The sequence below is a fragment of the Peromyscus leucopus genome, chromosome 16_21, assembly GCF_004664715.2.
Source record: "Peromyscus leucopus breed LL Stock chromosome 16_21, UCI_PerLeu_2.1, whole genome shotgun sequence".
NCBI classification, from domain to species: Eukaryota; Metazoa; Chordata; class Mammalia; order Rodentia; family Cricetidae; genus Peromyscus; species Peromyscus leucopus.
This window is the reverse complement of record NC_051084.1, coordinates 59,753,084-59,774,403: the sequence shown is the minus strand read 5'-3', so window position 1 is coordinate 59,774,403 and position 21,320 is coordinate 59,753,084. Positions and strand designations below refer to the sequence as shown.

Below are 21,320 nucleotides of genomic sequence, written 5' to 3'. Positions count from 1 at the left end.
GATATTTAGGAATGATACAGTTAAATGAAGAATAAGGCAGGATAATCATTCAGATATTAGCAGCAAACACAGACAAACTTTCAATTGTGAGCCATTCATTCTCTGTGCCAGCCATTATGAGGACCAATTTAAAAGACCTAGTACTTTGGTACTAAACCAGAAACTGATAACAAATAATCTCAGCAGTTAGAATGTGGCAAATCCAGTTTAAATTGAATTTCTGGTAAATAATAAATAATGTTTTTAGTATAATAATATCCAAATATTGAATGGAACACATTTTAAAATACATTTTATCAAATTTGTTACTTGGGAATTTCAAACCTGTGTGTCTTAGTTAGGGTTTCTATTGCTGCAACCAAACATCATGAACAAAAAGCAAGCTGGGGTGGAAAGGGTTTATTTGGCTTACACTTCCATATTGCTGTTCATTATTGAAGGAAGTGAGGACAGGAACTCAAACATGGCAGGAACCTGGAGGCAAGGGCTGGTGCTGCTTACCGACTTGCTTCCCATAGCTTGCTCAGCCCACTTTCTGATAGAACCCAGGTCTATCACCCCAGAGATGGCACCAATCATCATGGGCCGGGCCCTCTCCCATTGATCACTAATTGAGAAAATGCCTGGATCTCATGGAGGCATTTCCTCAGTTGAGGCTCCGTTCTCTCTGATGAACCTAGCTTGTGTCAGGTTGGCACACAAAACCAAGCAGTCCACTGTGTATAATGCAATCTGATTCTTCTCTTATCCTGCTTCCTCTTATTTTCCTTTTGCTCCTGCCAAGGTCTCTATTTTCCCCATAGTCATGTCTTTTTGTTCTGGTCTGTGACCTACTAAGTTTAACCAGAGCTGTCTGTGTGACCATTGGTGAGAAACTATCTAACGAAGCCTGGTGGTTTCACTCACAGCTATATGATTTAAGACAAAGACCACCCTCTCTCGGAATCCTATATGGAACATATCTGAGTAACGATAATGTCTACTTAAAATGTAAATTTAGTGAAAGGTCTAGTATTTTTATTTGCTCCATGCAGAAATAATAAATATAATAAAGCCAGAGGCTGAAATAAACATATTCAAATTACAGAGCTTTTGCAAAAGAGATAGATTAACTCCATTTGAGGGGCCTCCGAAGTCTTTGAAAATGAGTGGCATCAACTCAAGGATCTGGAGAGAGAGGAGGTGGAGGGGAACTTGGAGGACTGGAGAAAGGGGAGGCTGTGGTAAAGATGTATTCCATGAACGAAGAATAAATAAAAAGAAAAATGAACACCCCCAAAAAGTGGCTGAAGGGAGTGTGTAGGCTGATATTGTGTTTTTATGTGTTTGCGTCTGTGTCAGTCCATAGACGTGTATTTCAGACATGTAGAAAATGTCTCCAGCAGATGAGTTTGGTCCAAGAAAGACAAGGGTGGATTTGTAATCACCACACACTGACACATATTTAACAAACTTGCTTTTTCTCATGAAGGAAAAAGGGAAACACGAAACAAAGCAAAAGAAAATAAAAGAGAAAGTAAGAAAGGTGGAGACAGGTGATCTACGGTTTCCATGGTGTGAGCATTCCTATCAGGACAGAATTCTAACGACAAGTGAGATGTTACTGAAGTGTTTCACTTACACAAAGACAATGCAGGTGAGATCATTATAGGGCACAGATAATGATAACTATAAAATAAAAATAAAAACTTAGGATGTGGTGAACTTTGAGTATGCATCATTTAATGCAGGCTATCAATTCATAAGCTTTAATAATTTCATTTTTGTTAAGAGCTATGTTTAACAACAAGCTTGCAAAATCGTAGGGAGATTTTTATAATCACTTTTTGAGATAATCCTGTGAATAGCATTGTATGTTGGTGAGTCACAAATCTGTATCAATGGAGCATAAAGTTGTATATGAAGCAGAGGGAGGGTATGAATGAGTGAGGTGTTAGGAGATTTGGACACTCCTCTTCTTTATCACCAATGGCTTCTATGTGAATTAAAAAGGTGACAGATGACAGAGAGATGAATAAACAGTCATAGAACATGAAAGGTTTATCACCTTACCTTATGGGACTCTATGATGTGCACTAAAATCAAGTGCAATCCATGTCAGAGGTCTGAATAATAATTCCATTTCTTAGTGGTAACCAATATGAAAATCAGTTTTCTTAAAGAAAAAGAAGTACTGAATAATGATGTCATCTTCCCTCCTTCTTGGGAAGGAACCTAACTAAGGTTTAACATAGCAAGGGCTTTGTAACTGTACCCGTCCAGGTTGGCATCACAGCGTCTTCCAACTAGTGGGGTTTGCACATCCTGATTGTATACAAAGTAGAGGTGCACCTTTATCTCCTTACTGAGAACTTCATTCTGTCTGTCATTTATATACAGGAATATTTACAGCATTTCCTCCTCTCTTCCCTTCAGCTCCTCCCTTGCCTCTTACTCCTTTCTCAGATTCCTGGCCTCTTGTTTGTGATCATTATCATTACAATTGTATACAAATAACTTCACAAATACAACCTGCTGAGTTCATTTAGTATTGCTCACAGGTGTAGGTGTCTGAGGCTAACCCCTTAGGACTGGATCATTTATCCTTGGAACCTTTGGTTCTTAATTTGTAGGTCCAGCAATACTTCTTTTTCCTGTTTCTGTTTTTCTCTGGATTGACCTCTTAAAATTGGCTTTGAGTCCTTCTAGGCATTTCTATGGCCTTTGCCTTCCAATTCTCTTTCTCCCTCCAACTATAACATCCATGAATTATTTAGCATTTCAGAATAAAAAAATTATCACCTTTAGTCTTCTCAATCTGAAGTATAAACATGTCACAGAAATCGAGTGTTAAACTAAAAATCATGGTCTCCTTCACTCTAAAACACTCTAGTTATAGCTGTTGAAATAGTATACTATAATAATTTAAAACTAATTAACCAACAGGCAAAAGTTAACATATTTTATGAATATTGACATGTACCAAAAATATACAAAAACCTGTGAAATGGAACATCAGTTTTCTAATGATGTAATTGTTGATATTTTTAAATAATCCAACAATGCATTTACTTTTAACTAGGAATTTACTAAACTAGCTTTGCAATTTGAAACTCTCTCACAAGGAAATCAAATGTCAACTTCTACGCCAGTACAGAAGAAAAAGAGAAAAAAAATCAAGTCCATATCAATAAAAACACAAGGTCTTTTGTTCTGATTGCATTGCATTGGCTGAGCCTTCCCTTGGAGTCCCTTAATCTTGATATGTAATATCTAAAAGACATACAGTTAGTGTCATAATGTATACGGGAAAAGGATGCATAAATTGAAGCTGGTTTGATTTTGTTTTTGTCCATGTCATTACCAATGACTAGCTCCAAAAAAAAATTAGAATGGCAATGAAGAACGAAACGGGGTTTGTAAATTCACATATAATAATAATAATAATATTAATAATAATAATAATAATAATTGGAAGCCGGGCGGTGGTGGCGCACGCCTTTAATCCCAGCACTCGGGAGGCAGAGCCAGGCGGATCTCTGTGAGTTCGAGGCCAGCCTGGGCTACCAAGTGAGCTCCAGGAAAGGCGCAAAGCTACGCAGAGAAACCCTGTCTCGAAAAACCAAAAAAAAAAAAAAATAATAATAATAATAATAATAATAATTGGAAATAAAACTAGTAAGTGGAACATTATGCATGCTTTAAATAACAGTGTAAACAAAAGTCAAGGAGTAGGAAATTCTGGTAGAGTGTTAAGTAAGATGAGTTCTGGAGGAAATAATACTTGAGCCTATATTTGAACTACAGGTGCAATTATTGCTAATAAAGAAGATGAACTAAGAAAACTGGAAACAATTATGGACCCTGAATTCAAGATATAAAAGGAGTAGTGAGAATTGAAGAGATGGCTCAGCAGTTAACCTCTCTCACAGAAGACAGGGTTCAGTCCCAGTTCACCACCATCCCCAACTTAAATTCCAGGAGCTCCAACCTCCTCTTCCAACCTCCAAGGGTATCAGGCATACATATGGTGCATCTTCATAGATGCAGACGTAACACTCATTTGCCTAAAATAAAATATTTTAAAATTGAATTTTAAAAGGAGTGGCAGGCATCTTCACAGACTACTGAATGATATAGTTATGTGCAGGTTGTAAGTGAGGAAGCCTTGTTGAAAATAAGTAGTCCAGGTGTGGTGCCAGGCATCATAGGATTTTAATGTGTGCATGGGTGGGCTACTCATTCTAAAATCCTCTGATTGGGGCAGTTGCTCTGATGAAACCTGGGGGTGGGGGTGGGGATTATACTGGCAAAAAGAATAGGAGAAGAGGGGCCAATTACGTTCCAACTCCACATGAGAAAGAAATGTGGTATGGAATAGGGAATGCCAGAGAGAACTGACAGAAGGCACAGATGTGAGTGACTATTCAGAATTAGAACTGACAGGACATAGTGACTGATTTAAGGGAGTGAGAGGTTGAAAATGACTCAGGGGTTTTTCTGTCTGAGTGACTGGAGAAGGGAAATGTCACAAATGGGAGACAGAAGGTGCAGGAGGATGCATGTGTGACTGAGCTTGTGTTGGTAGGGTGTGATGTGCAAGGGGATACTGAGTTCAGTTCTGTTTCATGCAGATCAAATCAAGTATGTGTGCACACTGGTATATAAGGCAGTGTTTTTGTGGTGCATGAGAGCATTCACTGTGCTGAAAGTAATCAATTCAAGTCTCTCTAACCTTGAATGCATAAAATATACGTGTTCTGCCATCATGCTCACAACTCACACACACATACAAACACACACACACACACACACACACACACACAGAGAGACAGAGAGACAGAGACAGAGACAGACAGAGACAGAGACAGAGAGAAACAGAGAGGGAGGAAGAGAGGGAGGGAGGGGGGAGGGAGGGAGGGAGGGAGGGAGGGAGGGAGGGAGGGAGGGAGAGAGAGAATTCGAAATCAAACTTTTTCCAAGTCTGAACTTTTCTCAGAATGGGAAGATAGCTTGAGTGTTACCAAAGAGGTCAAAATCTATTCCATACATTTTTAATTTTAATTAAAATATAATTACATTACTCTCTCCCTTTTTTCCCTCTAACCCTCCCATGCCCCCTTCCTCCAAGCCCTCCTATGTGTATTTTAAGGTTTCTACCACTTCACAGATAACAGATGGTAAGAACAGCTCTTCCTCACTGAATGGGCAGGCAGCATTTTTTAAGAAAATCAAAGAAAGAAAATGAAAGAGGCTTTCATTCCCCTCTCTATCCCTCCTGCTCTGTGCTGCTATTAATGTGGGAAATAAAAGAATCTATCTTACAATCATTTGTAAACTGGTACTCATTAATCACATCATGGTTCAAATTCTGAAAAACAATTTGGGCCAACCTCAATGACGTACATATATTATACTTGTAGTACAGTAGATCAAAGACTTCCATACAATGCAAATGATTCCTAGAAGAATGACATGTAGAGAGAAAAGATACAAGTGATAATGTGAGTTATTTTTTCTCCAGAAAATCCTCTTAGAGTTAGATAAAATATGTTGCAAGGTGGCACACTAGATTTTACCAAGTAACTGGTGCAAGAACTTCAGGATTAAAAATTAATGCCCCTCTCTGCTAAAAAAACCAAATGAAAGCCTGCTGACTTCAGAAAAAAGTTCCATATGATGTGTCACCAGTCAAAACCTTGTATATACTTCCGTCTCTCAGATGGTATATCTTTTATGAATCCTTTATGCCTTGGGATGAATGCTGCAGAGACAGCGGCTTCCTCACTGAATTCAGACTGTGCCAGCACATAGGAATGGTTTTTTGTATCTGTTGGGGTGTCCGACCAGGCCAGTCCCTGTTGTAGCTGGCCAGGTTCACCTCTGTGTATGACTGATGGTTACTTTTACCTTCGGGTAGCATGCACAGCACCTTCCAGAACTATTAAAGCTAACCAGCAGGAATGGAGCTTCCAGGGCTGAACTGGCTTGATTTCATTTAGTTTCACAGGCTTCATCCATGGATTTAGTATGTGCTGTCCTTAGCAGTGGGATCTGACCAACACATTCTAGAGGGTGATCAGGGGATTGGAAATAACCTATAATGCCTGGGGGGCCTATGGGAACTCAGTGGCCAACAACTCCAAAAGGGGTAACCTATTCCTGGCATTAGTAGGGTTACTGGTTATTATTTAGTTATTACATTGTTGCTGTGTTATAGGGTAATCCCACTTTAATTCACACACACACATATGAAGATTATATATATATGTATATATATATACAGATATATATGTATATATGTATATATATATATGAAGATTCTACACTAATAGGCTTTAATACATTCCTTTTCCTTTCAAAATGTCTCTACCACAACTTATCTCTTCCAATATTCCCTTCTCTGTCCTACCCTCTACTCTTCAACCCAGGTTAACCCTTCCTATTCCATTTTTCCCATGTGACCTTTTATACTAGTGCATTGCAACTCCTTTATAGTTCTTTACTGCAGTAACTTTCTGACCTCTATGGGTATTCCCAATGAAACACGCAGCTAAAGGTTTAGAGATAACATTTACCTAAAGATTTAAAGCTAACATCCAGAGATGAGAGGCCATATGCAGGGATATTTGGGTAGCATAAATTACTCTTGAAGTTTTTTTTTTGTTTTGTTTTGTTTTGTTTTTAGACTGGAAACTGATGGATAGGGAGGTGGAGTGGGTCTGGGAAGGATTGGGAAGGGGGTGAATATGATCAAAACATGTAGGAAACTCAAAACTCTCAAAGAATTCATACTATATTTTTCTTAAAGGAATGGCCATTTGGGGACCTCTTTTTCTAACTCTGGTTAGTTCCAATCCCTGGACTAAGGAACCAGAAGCCTTCTGTGGATCTTCACTTGGAAAGTTCAAATAAGTTACCATCTACTAATTGGCCCCGTTCACTCCAGAATACGCTATCCTCATCCATTATGTGTACTTCCTTCAGATTCATTACCCAGAAGCAGGCCTTTCAAGAGGCTGGCTCCATGCTTACACACCTTCACGTCCTCCTTCTGAACAAAGTTGGTTTCTGGAGGCTAGACTTTAAGGGCATGAATACACTGGCAGGTTGGTGAGCCATACCCTGTACCAAGTCTGCATTTACCTTCATTCACACTTCAGATCTTGTGCTTAAATTACTTTCTCAGCCAAGGGTTCCACCATTTTTCCTTCTTAAGCGATTACAACTCATTATTCAAATAAAAATTGCAAAGTTTGTACATATATTATGACATAATATTTTTTCCTTATATTACAAAGTACCATTTCTACCTTACTCAGCAATTTAGCCATGGACCTAACCATCCATTTTTCCATTGGATCATCTTTTATCTTGATGATAAATTACTTGAAGGCAAATCAATTTTTTTTATTATTTTATGAGGCTTCATCTCCTCATTCTGTAATTTATAGTACTAGGATACAGGTTATGTTCAAAATTTATACTTTATATAATTAGAGAAAAACTTCAGACAATATATGTCATAAGAAGCAAAAATCATGTGTTCTTGGCCCTAACAAATTTCCTTAATCGACAGTTTTAGCATGGATGCTATTTTTCTATGCTTTCTTGAAAAACTGTAGGATGTTTCCTAGCCTTGATATGATGTGTTTAAGTGGTCTCTCCATGACGGGCCACACTAGTGGAAGCCCATGAACGTAGACTAGTGGCTGTGGAGCCCCCATGGGACTGGACTAGGTCCTCTGGATATGGAAGACAGTTGTTTGGCTCAAACTGTTTTGGGGAGCACCCAGGCAGGGAGATTGGGATCCATCCCTGGTGCAAGGGCAGGCTTTTGGGAGCCCGGTGACTCTAGTGTGATGCCTTGCGCATCCTTGGTGGCAGTGGGGAGGGGCTTGGACCTGCCTAGGCAAAGTGTGCAGGGCTCTGCTGACTCCCCATGGGAGACCTTAACTTGGGGAATGTGGGGATGTGGGGTGGCTAGGGAGGGTGGGAGGTGGGAGGATCTGTGGGTGATATGTGAGTGAATAGAAAATTTCTTGATAAAGAAAAATGGAAAGAAAGGAAAATAACAAGTAAAAAAAATGGTCTCTCTACTTGTGTCTCAATACAAGATTCATCCGTTCATTTATATTTCTAACATTGTATGAATAAAAATTAATGAGTGTTAAAGTACATCCCACATATACAGGTTGTTGGAAAACAATGGAAATTATCATTAAAAGAAGTTAAATGAGACCTAAAAGATCTGCTTTGGCATTCTATCTCTTGCATTTGTCTATGCAATGTTCTCAATTTTATGTACCTATTAATGGTATTCTAAGTTAATGAAGAGTTCAGATATATTTGCAATGTACTTATTGTATGCATAATAGGTGAGTGCATTTGTTTGTCTATCATCATGATTTTTCACTAAACAAATAATGATGTTCTGCATGCTTTGCCCATGGCCCTAGGATGATATGTTCCCTGTTCTGAGCACTTTCTTCTCAATGCAAGTTCAGTACCAGCCAGGGAGTACAGATTCTCCTTTGGTTATAAGCTTCCTGTTTTTGTATAACAATCATCTATTTTCTTGGCACAAACAGACCATTCACATTTGAACAAACGACTCTGTAGAGGTGCAGAGGACTTAGCAGTGATTCACAGAGCAACTAGTCTGGACCCTGAGGCTCAATAACTTTCTAATAATAATACTGCCCATATTAATTTCACTTTGCAGCCTCTGTTCAAGAGTTTTAAAAAATGAAGTTCAATTCAGTGGTATTCGCATTAATTTTTACTTGAGGAATCATCACACATCTCAATTAATCATCATTTTTACTGAATGTAAGTGATACATATCAATTATTCTGGATCAAGAAAGTATGCCCATATCATTTAAGAAAAATTCCCTAATACCTATTTCCTAGCCTCTTTATGTATTCATATTAGGGAGAATTTTATACACAACAGCATAAGAGTCATACCTTTCAATACTGTCCCTATAACATCTACTTCACTCTTTTCAATAATGAATATATAGAGAAGAAAAGATGAAATCTATACTGTCCTAGGTTGGCTAAATATTATTTTCAGATTATGCCAGTATGGAAATAGTGAAGATCTGGATAAAATCTGGATAAGTGAATGAAATTACAAACTAGTAGAGATTGTCCACTGTTACTTTAGAAAAACAGGTGAATATTATGTAGGGCTTTACAAGCATATAACTCATCACACACACACACACACACACACACACACACACACACACACTCATTTAATTTCATCCATTAAACTTTAAATAGGTTAACATTAATTTTCTTTTTATTATCTAGATAATAAGCTTTCTTTTGATGTGATAAAATATATGTCCCCAAAGCACTGATTTTGTAAAAGACATAGGTTTGGTTCCCAGCACTCACATGATGGTTCAAAATCAGGCATAATTCCTGTTCGAGGGGATCCAACACCCTCTTCTGACCTCTGAGGGTACCAGGCATACACATACATACAGGCAAAACACTCATAAACATAAAAGAAACAAATCTAAATTTTATATTATTATTATTATTATTATTATTATTATTATTATGCATTTTTGAGACAGGGTTTCACTACATATCTCTGACATCCCTGGAAGTCACTTTGTAGACCAGACTGGCCTCAAATTCACAGAGCTTCACCTGCCTATGCCTCCAAGTGCTGGGAATAAAGGCCTGCACCACTACACTGCTACAAATCTAATTTTTAAATAAATAAAATATATATTCTTTTAACATTTAAATCAAAGGTTTCTCCATTAATTCACAAAACCCACAAACCAGACAGTTCTTCTTCTTGAATATGTCTTGATATAGTTTCTATTTTCTAACAAAACACCAGAGCCCACGTTATGGATAAAGAGTAGGATTTTACTTGGCTTATGATTCTAAAGGTTGACACACCCCCAAACATAGTACTGTCATCTATTTAGCATTTGATAAAGGCCTTTTTGCTGTATCATAACATGGCCGAGGGTATCACATGGTAAACAAGAATGAGTATGCTCACTTAAGTTCCCATCTTCTGATTGAGGCATAGGGCTCTAGCCCTATATATTTATCTAACCAAGATTATGCCCCCCCAAAGAAAACTCCACCTGAAAATTAACATGAATTTGTGATTAGCTTTCTAATATGTGAACTCTTAGGACTAAGCATTTATAATACATACTAACCATTCCCATAGTTTAAATTCATCTTGTGTTCATGATCCAGATACCACTGATACTCTAGATCTGGGTCTACTTCCTATCTGCTGGGAACACTAGTGACAGTAACTGATAAGCATATTTTTGTCTTCCACGTGCAAGCTGAGAGTATATGTTGTCAAATCTCAGCTGTTACATACATACTGGGGCTGATCAAATGCTGCTATGAAGTTAGCCCAATCCAAAGTCTGTATGGGCTTGCAAAGTCACTGTCTTCAGGACATCTTCTTAAAAGCATGTTGTCTTTTGCCCATGGAAAATGATCATTTTTGTGTAAAGTTGTGTGAGGAGAATGGGAGGTGTAGAGAATCTCTGAGAGGCTGCTTGAGATAAACCCTGGACATCAGGTGTAAAAGTGACCTGTGCATGTGTGCTCAATGATACAATCAAGGAAAGAATGAAGGACAGGAGCAAGAGAAGACACTCTATAGAATAACAGAGGCAATTGGGCTCAAATGATCTCTATACAGGGACTCAGGGAGACTGAGACAAAGAGAGATAGTGACAAAGAGAGACAGAGATAAAAAGAGACAGAGAGAGTAGGGGAGGGACGGAGGGAGAGAGAGAGAGAGGGAAGTAGAGAAAAGAAGGTCAACTGCAGGCAAACAAGCCCTCATCTTAAGGGTCACTGAAACAAGAACTACCCAGAATCATTAGGAGATGGTCCATGGCTATCAGCAGGGCTGAAGTGGGGGAGGTAACCAAGGACTAGTCAGCTCATGACAACATCTAACACTTCTATAGAACTGAAGAATTAGGATACAAGAAATGAAATAAGTTTCCACTGAGCATGCAGAGAGAAAAAACTACAATGTCATTACTAACAGGGTTACAGCAGAAAAGAGGGGCTTTGGGAAATTTGGTGAACTGGCATCGAATGATGTGTATTAGCCTGAAAATCACAAAAAGAAAAGGAAGACTATGAAAGCCACGCATTTTTTTCAAGTTCTGTCACTTTCTAATTATAACCGTGAATTGGAAATGTCAGTGTTCCGTGTATTCTTTATTTTCAAGCTACTGGCTGTTCTAATTTCATTCTAAATGACAAAAAAAATATATAATTTTCTACTTGGATCTCTTATTGCTTCTATTATCAATAGAAAATTTATATTGATCTCCACTGCACATGCTACAAAAACTATGATACTGATTATCCCTCATTGTGTATGAAAGAAAAATGCCTCACACTTTTGACAAAATCTTCTAGCTAAAAATAATATGTGGAAAACATGTCCCTGAAAAATACATTCATTTGTGATAGAATATATAGCTAAAAGATTTTCTGCTTATGACAGACATGTTCTATATCTTCTTAACTTGATTTTACTTAGTAAAACATATCTGTTTAAAATAAAAATACTTTATCTGGTATACATTATTAAATATTTGCTTTCCTAGGAGTGTTCAAACAATGACAGAATTATTAAATCTTCTGTCTCAATAGAGCATCAGGATGGGGAAAAAAAAACCCACAAACTAAAACTGCTTAAAATAGAAAAATCTAATATTTTCTTTTTTTATTTAATTTTCCTCTTCATAGGTATTTTTTTAATCTTCAAGATTGAAGAGTCCCTACAATAATACAATAAAATTTCTAAAATATTTAATTTCATATGTGTTTTACATTTGTGCACATGTTTACAACTTTATGAGGAAAATACATCAGCTCAATCACGACTCATAGAACACAAGGCACTCTGGAGGGCACACTGTGCTTGGAAATCCCCTCCCCTGGGTCTGGATAGTCTTTATGATCAATCTGACACAAACTAGAGTCATCTGGGAAGAGTGAGTTTCAATGAAAGGATTATTCCATCAGGATGGCTTGTGACTGTGTCATCAAAGAACTGTCTTGACTGGTGATTTATGTGGGACTCTGAATGTTGCCATCCTTGGGAAGGTAGTCCTCCTAGTCTGTATAAAAACAGGAGCTTAAGGTGGGTGTGGTGGCGTACACCTTTATTCCTAACACTCAGGGGCAGAGGCAGGTGGAACTCTGTGAGTTGAGGCTAGCCTGATATACAAAGTGACTCCCTGGACTGATAAAGCTGTTACAGAGAGAAAAGAAGAGGAAGAAGAGGAAGAGGAGGAGAAGGTAGAGAAGGAGAAGGTGGTGGTGGTTATGGCGGTGGTGGAGTGCGGGGGAGCATGAGCCAGTGAGCAGCCTTTCTCCATTGTTTCTGCCTCTAGGCTCCGGCCCTTGGGTTCCTGCTCAGACTTCTCATAGTAATGATGGATTGGGAAATGAATTTTTAAGTCAAATAAACCCTTTCCTCTCCAAGTAGCTTTTGGTCATGGTGTTTACCACATTATCAGAAAAGTCAACTGGAACACTGTTCCTATTTCATTGTTTGAACAATTTCTTGACTAAATTCTCCTGCTTTGCCTTATCTCTCTTGCCTCAATCCCCATGAGTGTGTCACCATGACCACCTGACTTTTGGCCAGCCCATTTGTGATTTATACTGTGTTAAAATTCTTCCTTCTGTGAATGGCTTCTCAGTGAAAGCTTTCCAAGACTCAAAGGCCTCCGAGACCTCACAGGAAGACTTGCTTATGTAATACACTGCTGCCCTTCTCCTTGCTTTCTTTGGCCTTCCTTCAACTTCTTAAACAGATATTGTACATGTATGAACTCAAAAGGGAGTGTTGGATACACCCTCTTCTCTGCCTGGAATTCCTTTCCTCTGGCTCTTCACCAACCTCTTTAAATAACTACCCAGCATGCCTTCTACCTACCACTCTACTCACTCACTTGAGCTCTTTGATGCTTTCCTTATGGTTCAGATTTCCTCCCAAGCTCTTCGATGATCTGGATGATATCTAGATCCTGATATTATTCTATGCAATCCATGCAAACAGGTATTTGCTGAGAGGAGAGTGAACAGGCCAACTCATTGCAGAGGAAATGATGAATTGCTTATTCTACTGCACACGTTGCTGCCAGCTGAAGACATCCACTTCCCTTCCTCTCAATGCCTCCTTTGCATCAAAGCTGATTTAACATGATTTAACTGAAGGGGTGGACCACATCTGTGCTGAGATAAAAAATCAAGAGAGTTTGGGGAAAAAACTGAGCAGAAAATTTGAATAACTTCAGGGGCAGAAAAGATGACACAGCTAAGAAGGGACAGAGGGATGAAGGCTCTAAAAATAGGGGACAGTGAGCTTCCAGGATTAAAATGGTCTTTCTTAGACTTTGGAAGGAGTCATTGCATTCACAATGGGAAAATGTCTACATACTAACAATGTGCCAGTGGATGATCCATTTTTTGTGTGATCCACTACTGTAGCAAGGCTTAGCTCTGAGCAACTGGTCACATAACCTAAAGGTCATGTGTGATATGCAGAGTTTGAAGACACAGTAACATAGTGACAGTCTGTCTACACTTTCACAGACATTTGGGTTTAGTATCAGAGCTATAACTGCAATGTTAGATATATGATTTTAAATGTATAACTGTAACACACACACACACACACACACACACACACACACAAGGATGGGAATATTGCCCAGTGTTATATTTTTAGAGCATGAGGTTGACTATTTTAAAAGTAGGTTAAATATATACTACTGCAATCTAAATGATCAAATTGGTTCTGGACCCATACATGTTGGTCCTCAGAAGTTTCTGTGTTATGATTAAGTCTTCACAAAATTTGCTATTCCTGAAAAAAGCCATGCCCTTGAGATCTGAAAAAGTAAGTCTATTAAAAGAAAATGGCAATGGCAGCCTTCTTGTCACTTCAAGGCTGACTCATTTAAGCACTGGAGAAAGGGAAAAATGCATATGGCACACATGCCTGTATCAAACAACGTACTCAATGCAGGCGGTACCTGGAGAGATTATGTGGAGTACACAGATTATCCCTGCTCTCAAGGTGATATCTAGAAAAGAGGTAACAGAGAGAACAAAGAATGGCTGCAAGAAATTCTGAGACCACATAAATGGATTCCCATGAGAGGGACAGATCATACATCAAGGATAAGAAAAATCCCATAAAAGGCTTGACCACCAGTCCAATACCCTCATCAGGCCAGAATAAAGCTTTCACTCTTAGGAGTGACTGAAGACTCAAGACCAAGTAAAAGAAAAAATATAACACTTAGTCACAGGCTCCTGCAATGACAACATGTTTGAAATTAACCACTACAGCCTGTGATAGTTAATATGATGTTTCTCCCAGAAAACTATATCTCAAATTTGTCTAATTAGTAAACTCAAAGTTATTCATATGAACTATCACAGGCTCTTTAAACCCTTCCCTGGCCAAACTAAAGCAAAAGGGAATAGACCAGTGGTTCTCAAGCTTCCTAATACGGCAACCCTTCAATATAACATTTCATGCTGTAGTGAATCCCGACTCATAAAATTATTCCATTGTTACTTCATACCTGTGATGTTGTTACTGTTATGAATTGTAACGTAAATAACTGATATGTAGGGTATCTGATATGCAACCTCCACCAAAGGGGTAGAGAAGCTGAGAAGCACTGGAATAGATATTTCTTATCTTAGACAGATTTCTAGAGGCACCATTATTTATTGGATAATGTAATTTCCTCCTCCTCTCCAACTTGAGAAGAAACCCTTTAAACAAGAATTCCATCTTAATTTTACCTACATACCTGAAGAACAGTGGACATAAGACTTCATTTGTTGAATTCCACTAATATTTTCATGTATTTGCTGCTTTGACTAAATGATAACTCATGTAACACTCTTAAAACATGATCGAGTAACATTTTGATAACATATTAAAGGAATCTTTGAATAGTTTTCAAAGCTATCAAAACATAAACTATGTTGATATGTGTCTCCATGGGTTATGAATAAGAGAATGCATAGAGCAACAGATGCATAGCTTTCTGCTCCTACTGGTCAACCACACAAACACTATCCCTTTTGAACTCACCTTGCACTCAGGATAGTGTTTTGGAAAATTCCTCCTCATGTACCAGCTTCTGCTTCTGGCTTCTACTTCCCTTCTCAAACCCAAATCAATATAGCATTTCTGCCCCCTTATCATGTAAAACTACTACGTCAATACTATGAATCACCTCTATATGACCAAAGTTCTGGGGTATTTTTAACACATGTGGCTATCTCTTGAGTTTTTATTTCATGGACAAGTTGAATGCCCCTCATGAATCTCTGTACTACCTTGCTTCTGGACACTGTTTAGTTAGTCTGCGACTTCTCAACTAAGCTGGAGATATTCTTACTTGTCCTATTTTTGTGAGCACTGTTTAATTCAACTCTCTCCTCCTCCTTTTTTACCTCCTTCTCTTCCCCCAACTCTTGTTTTTTGAACCCAAAGAACTTTTTGTGATGTCATCTAGTGCTGTACTTACCTGAGTACTTCAGATAGCCTCAATTATATGTTACTTATAAAACTGGATGATTTACACATATCACAAAAATCACTAATCCAGTGTCTAAACTCACCTCTGCACTGCCCATCTAGCCTAGATTTGGTTTATATCTTTAACTCAGTTTCTGGATCGTTGTGTCTATCATTCAAGCATGAATATAGTAGTTCCACTAAATTATTTCCTCACAAATACATTTAATTGACCAGAAAGAATTGTCCACATGCACTAGATCCTAGCTCTCAGGTTTTAAATTTCTCCTCCAAGGCCTCAGTATCTCTCCATGAACTATTACAAAAGGCTGTTGATTGAAATGTCATTGGTTCGGTTTGCATCACATTCATACTCCATTTTTCCCACTTCTACCAAAGAATAGCAATTTCATATATACACACATCCAATTATGCTAATCTAACTGAACTCCATTAGTAAAAGCCTCATCACTTAATGTAATGAATATTAAATTTTATATCTCAACTCATTTACCTTGAATAATAAGCTATGTCCTAAAATCCTAATCTTAGATGGACTCTTATCATTTTCTATTCTATTCCATTCAAACTTTCAAAACAAATTCTGGTCACTGATTTTTTTTCTGACCCACTAACAGAATGATTTAACTATTTTCAACTCATTATAGCTAAAGTCTGTCCTCAAAAATTCCCTTCTAACATGCTTTTGTCTTTCCACAGAAGGTGTAATTCACAAATATGACCCTTGATTAAAAAATAAAAATTAATAAGAGACCTGGTCTTTAAATTCTTCCATTCATCAAAAGGGAAGTCTACTTTCTTAATCAGAGAAATATAACATGGGTAAACAGACGAGTAGGAAGAAGGATACAAAGAGTCTACAATTGTTTGGTTCATGTCCAATAAAGTCAGAGACACCACTAGTTAACATTTTATTTGGTTCAACTTAAGTTATGACTGATTTCCAGCCATACTATAGTTATATTTTCAAATTTAATTACTTCAAAATGAATAAGAAAGAAAGATAATGATGGAATCATTCTGTAGCCTAGTATGATGAATCATGCTTTTAATCTTATCACTGGGGAGATTGGGGCAAACAGATCACTGTGAGTTTAAGAACAACCTTGTCTATACGGTGAATTTTAAGACACCTAGGGACACTGTCTTAATAATACAAAATAAAGGTCTAAGTCTTAATTGGACATGACAACATTTACGACTTTGTACCTAATATCCAAGAGAACATGAGCTTTGGAATAAGTGAACCCAGTTAAAATAGAACTGTGCAGCACTGGAAGGTAGCTCTGTAATACAGTGGTTGCCTTACATGTGCACAGCTTGGGTTCAGTCTCCAGAGCTAAAATAAATAAAATGAGGCAATCTTTACACATCTCAGTGGGTGAAGTGGTCGCTTCATGAGCATGAGAATAGGAGCTCTGATCACTACTACCTACATGTAGTAGACTCAACTGAATGATTCTGCCACCCCAGTGATGGGAGGCAAAGCAGGAGGATCCTCTGACCATGAGACCCAGGATCAATGAAAAACCTTGACTCAGAAAAAGAAAAAAAAAAAACCAGCACAGTGAGTAAGACCGTCTGCCACTCAACCATGAGGACCTGAGTTCAGATCCCGGGCACCTACATAAAAATGCCTGCCAAGGCCACCATGTAACCCCAGCAACAAAAGGCAAGGGGACAGGAGAGTGACTGGGACTAACTGCCCTGCCAGCCTACCACTTTGTTTTGTGAGAGACCTGGTGTCAAATGGATAGAGCTGAGAATCATAGAGCAGCACAAGCTGGTATCTCCCCAGGCTTGTGTGGAAACATTCGTGTACACACATGCACATGCACACGCATGCATACACACAACACACACACACACACACACACACACACACACACACACACACACACACACACCAGAGAGAGAGAGAGAGAGAGAGAGAGAGAGAGAGAATAAGGTAGAGACCTTTAGTCAAAGACACCTGACATCAAACTCTAATCCTCACATTTATGCATTTAAATACCTGGACACACCTGCACACACATGTACAAATAGGAAAGTATATACCTGAATGCACACACACAAAATAAAATAAAGCTATTTCATTGTGAGGAGCTAAACATTTTAAATTAAGTTTCAAAACATAAGATAGTTAGAGAAGATCAGAATTATTCTGGGAATTATCAAGACTAATTCAATCATAAGCTAAAGCTTTGTACAGTAAGAGGATTTTTTAAAGTCCATACATGGTGACACATGCCTGTCCCTCTACTGGGGAAACTGAGGCAGGAGGAGAGCTTAAGCCTAGGATTTTGAGACAAGCCTGAAAAACATTGAGATTCCCATATAAATACATGAAATAAAATACTATATAATATACACAAACATTTATGAATAAAGGAAGTATGTGGTATAGTCATTTAGTGTATTTATGAATTTTTACTTTTATCAAAGTAATTATAAATCTTTTACCATGGTTAAATCAAGACTATTTTACTTCTTGGAAAGTACTGATTATGAAGAAATTGATATTCAAGTTTATTACTGAGATAAAATCTTTAACACATACACTACATGTCCTAGTGTAAAATGTTATATCCTAAAGCTTAAAATGCATACAACTATTTGTCCTTGTATATAACATACCAGACATAAGCATTTCAATGGCCAAACCGAAGGAGAAAGCCGAGCATAGAGATGTTATCAAATAGATAGATATTAAAAAATCCAACTGTGAATGTGGGGTTTGATTAGGTAAGATGTACAGAGTTTGCAGAGCACGATGGTATATGCAATGCTCAGAAGAGATTTCTGTTGCTCTAAGAAAACATTGATTTTTGTTTAATTTTCATCATTGCTAATAACAACTTGCCACAGAAATAGTTAGAAAAATTTAATTTTCTCTTTAGAGACTTTTTACTACTCCATCACTTACTTTTTGCTGTGCATTAAAAAAAATATTTCTAAGACAGCTGAAGAGATGTAAAGAAAATCGATCTGAAGACACATTTCTTCAAAGGTTTTTTTTGCTATAAACCTTGGAAGGAGACATTTCCCAGTAGTAACTGGTTTACTGCAATTGCTGCTGCTAAGGAAGTTGCTGCTGATTATGCATTTTAAGGAAATTTTCATCTTTTCTCACTAGGAGAATACTTATATTCTGAGGATTGAATGAATCGTGTTACTCTGCAGAATTCTAATATTTTTTTAATCTCCTCAAACTCCATATGGGAAACTGAAAGTTTACATAATCAATTTCTTCTCCCACCCTTAATGTTACTCTTTATTGGTCACATTTAATCACATTTCTACCTACACCTAAGAATGCAATAATAAAGATGAAAGTAGGTAGACAATCCAATCTCTTCAGTGTCCATCACCTTTAAACATTATAGTGTGAGGGTTGGGTGTTAGATTACTGTTCATTTCCTCTCTAACACAATCTGGTCTCTACTTGCCACCCCATCTAATACCTTGATTCCTCACTTCCTGGGAGTCTACTGATCCAAGCCATATGCATTCCAAATCAATAATAATAATAACAATTAAAAACAAAACTCTAGAGTTGCTGATACATTTCCCTCTCTTCTTATTAGTCTGCTTCCTGCAATATATTAGAAACATCATTTAACAAAGATACTTACTCCAGAGCTCCTCTTTACAAATAATTTCATCTAATTAAATAGTAGTAGCCTTTCTATGATACACATACCAGAGAAACTAGTGTATCTATTCCCACATGCAAAGTCATTAATAAATCTGTAACCAGTGATCTGGGTAAGAGGTGACATTTTCAGTGAATAAATCCAATGCCATACTTACAGTGGTGGCTGATGGGGCTGGCTTTCAGCATTTCTGGGTGTTTTGCAAGCAGCAGGCTTCGCCATGTCCCTGACAACACACCTGGGGCGCATGATAGACAGCACAACGCACTATTAATTATAAAAGGGTAGAGCATATCTGGAAATTAAACACCGTAACGAAACACAATCTAAAGGCAAGTCTTGGTGAGCCCCATCAATATGAACTTTTGGCACCGAAAAGGCCTTGGAAGATGAAATTCTTTTTACTTGGCTTTCCACAGGCTCAACTATACCCCCATAAATTCTTTGCTGGCCTCAATATTTGATTTTCCTTTTAGCATCAATAAAATGATTGTCAGTAGCTTTTCCCATAGAAGAAAAGCTATTGAAAGCCTTGGCCTCACCATGTGAAGACATCTGAGAGCTCAAAAATAGGAACAGCTGCTGTGTTGATAGGTTAAAAATCAAGCAGAATTTTCTGTGGCTTTGGCTCTCTTACTAGAAGATATGGACTCTCACTTCACATCATTAACCAGCACATATGTCTTCCTGCTGATACAGAAAGAGATCTGAGAGGCCTCTAGCTATCCCCTGTCTTCCAAATTCCCTTCAAGCTGAGGAGGAGGAAGAAATGAAGGGCAGATTTACATGGGAAGTATGTACAGGTTCATGTGCAATAAATCTTGAAAAGCCACTGTACATTGAGCCCTTCATTATAAAATAAATACAAAAGGTAGGCAAGATAGCTAAGCTCCAAAGGGCATCAGGAGTTGATGATAGTCTTACTCTCATGTTAACAGGGCTTAGAGCACCAAAGGGATCCATTGGCCCAATCCAGAAAATGCCTCCAACTGAGAATGCACTTGAATATCTTAGATACTTCTCAAAGCTTTAAACCAAACATAGCTTTAAATAGAGAAGTCTGGTTATAATACTGAGGCTTGACATAAATTTTGCTAACTGTAAATGTCCTGAGGTTCTAGGACCCCCAAGCATGAGCCTAGTCCTTTCTAGACTCTTTCTAGAACTTTCTTGGAGACTTGGATACATTACTCAAAATTCAAGTTAATTTAGGTTATTCCAGGAGATCTCTGGTGAGGCAATGGTAATAAACTGTTTTGTCAGAGAAAAAGCTGCATGGCAAAATTCTCCACTTCTGAAAGAAATCATACAGGTAGACATGGACACAGAAATGTGCATACATGGACACACACTGCTCATTCCACCACCAAATACACTCAAAAATCACTATGTAAACACAATGAGGGAAGAAAAGGAGCTATTTCAAAGCCTCAACACCTTCCTCCTGGGATACAGTCTAAATCTGGTGTTTCTGAATGCCCAATAGATGGTCAAGAGAGAATAGAGAGAAATATTCATGGGAACCACAAAGCCTTTTGCTACTATCATAGCTTCATGAAGAAGCTATTCATGCACCAGCATTAAGACAACTTGCAGGAAGGCAGCTGTTAGAAGCCATGGATGAGGATTTCTCAGCCTTGGAACTTCAATCTCACTTTCACAAGGTGTAATGCCCAGTAACTTAAATTTCATAGCACTGGAAAAAAAATCTTTGACAATTCTCACTCATCCCAAAATAGCATATGCAGCCTGTTTGATCTACTTGGGCTGGCTTCTGAAAATACCACCAACTTGGAGAATTTCTGAAGAATTTGAGAATCAAGATTCTGCTTTTTCTCCCTTGAGGATCAAGTATTTGTACAAAGCTTTGAAATAAATCTACCACATAAAGATTTTCTTATTCTTTGAAGAGGCTGTTTTCTAAGAATTGCAGATTATTACACACCACAGGTAGTTTTCTAGGCCAAACTTTAAAAAAACAAAAACTACAAAGCCATGCCTTTGGAAGAACACTGTCATCTAATATCAATACCCTGTGGTTTGGTTTTAAAATTATATCACCTGAAGCATATTTATTCC

The 21,320-nt window shown here is 37.9% G+C and overlaps 1 protein-coding gene across 36 annotated transcripts in view; it reads right to left on the bottom strand.

Moving 5' to 3' along the window:
* Positions 1–21,320, bottom strand: part of Rims1 (regulating synaptic membrane exocytosis 1) — a 488,347-nt gene that overhangs the window by 386,762 nt on the left and 80,265 nt on the right. For 34 of the 36 annotated variants that reach the window (XM_028868035.2, XM_028868038.2, XM_028868036.2 and 31 more), the window contains exon 2: positions 19,399–19,479. The exons of the other annotated variants lie outside the window; for them this stretch is intronic. In XM_028868035.2, coding sequence (XP_028723868.1) covers positions 19,399–19,479 — 81 coding nt within the window. The remainder of the gene's footprint in view (positions 1–19,398; positions 19,480–21,320) is intronic. 36 annotated transcript variants of the gene reach the window in all.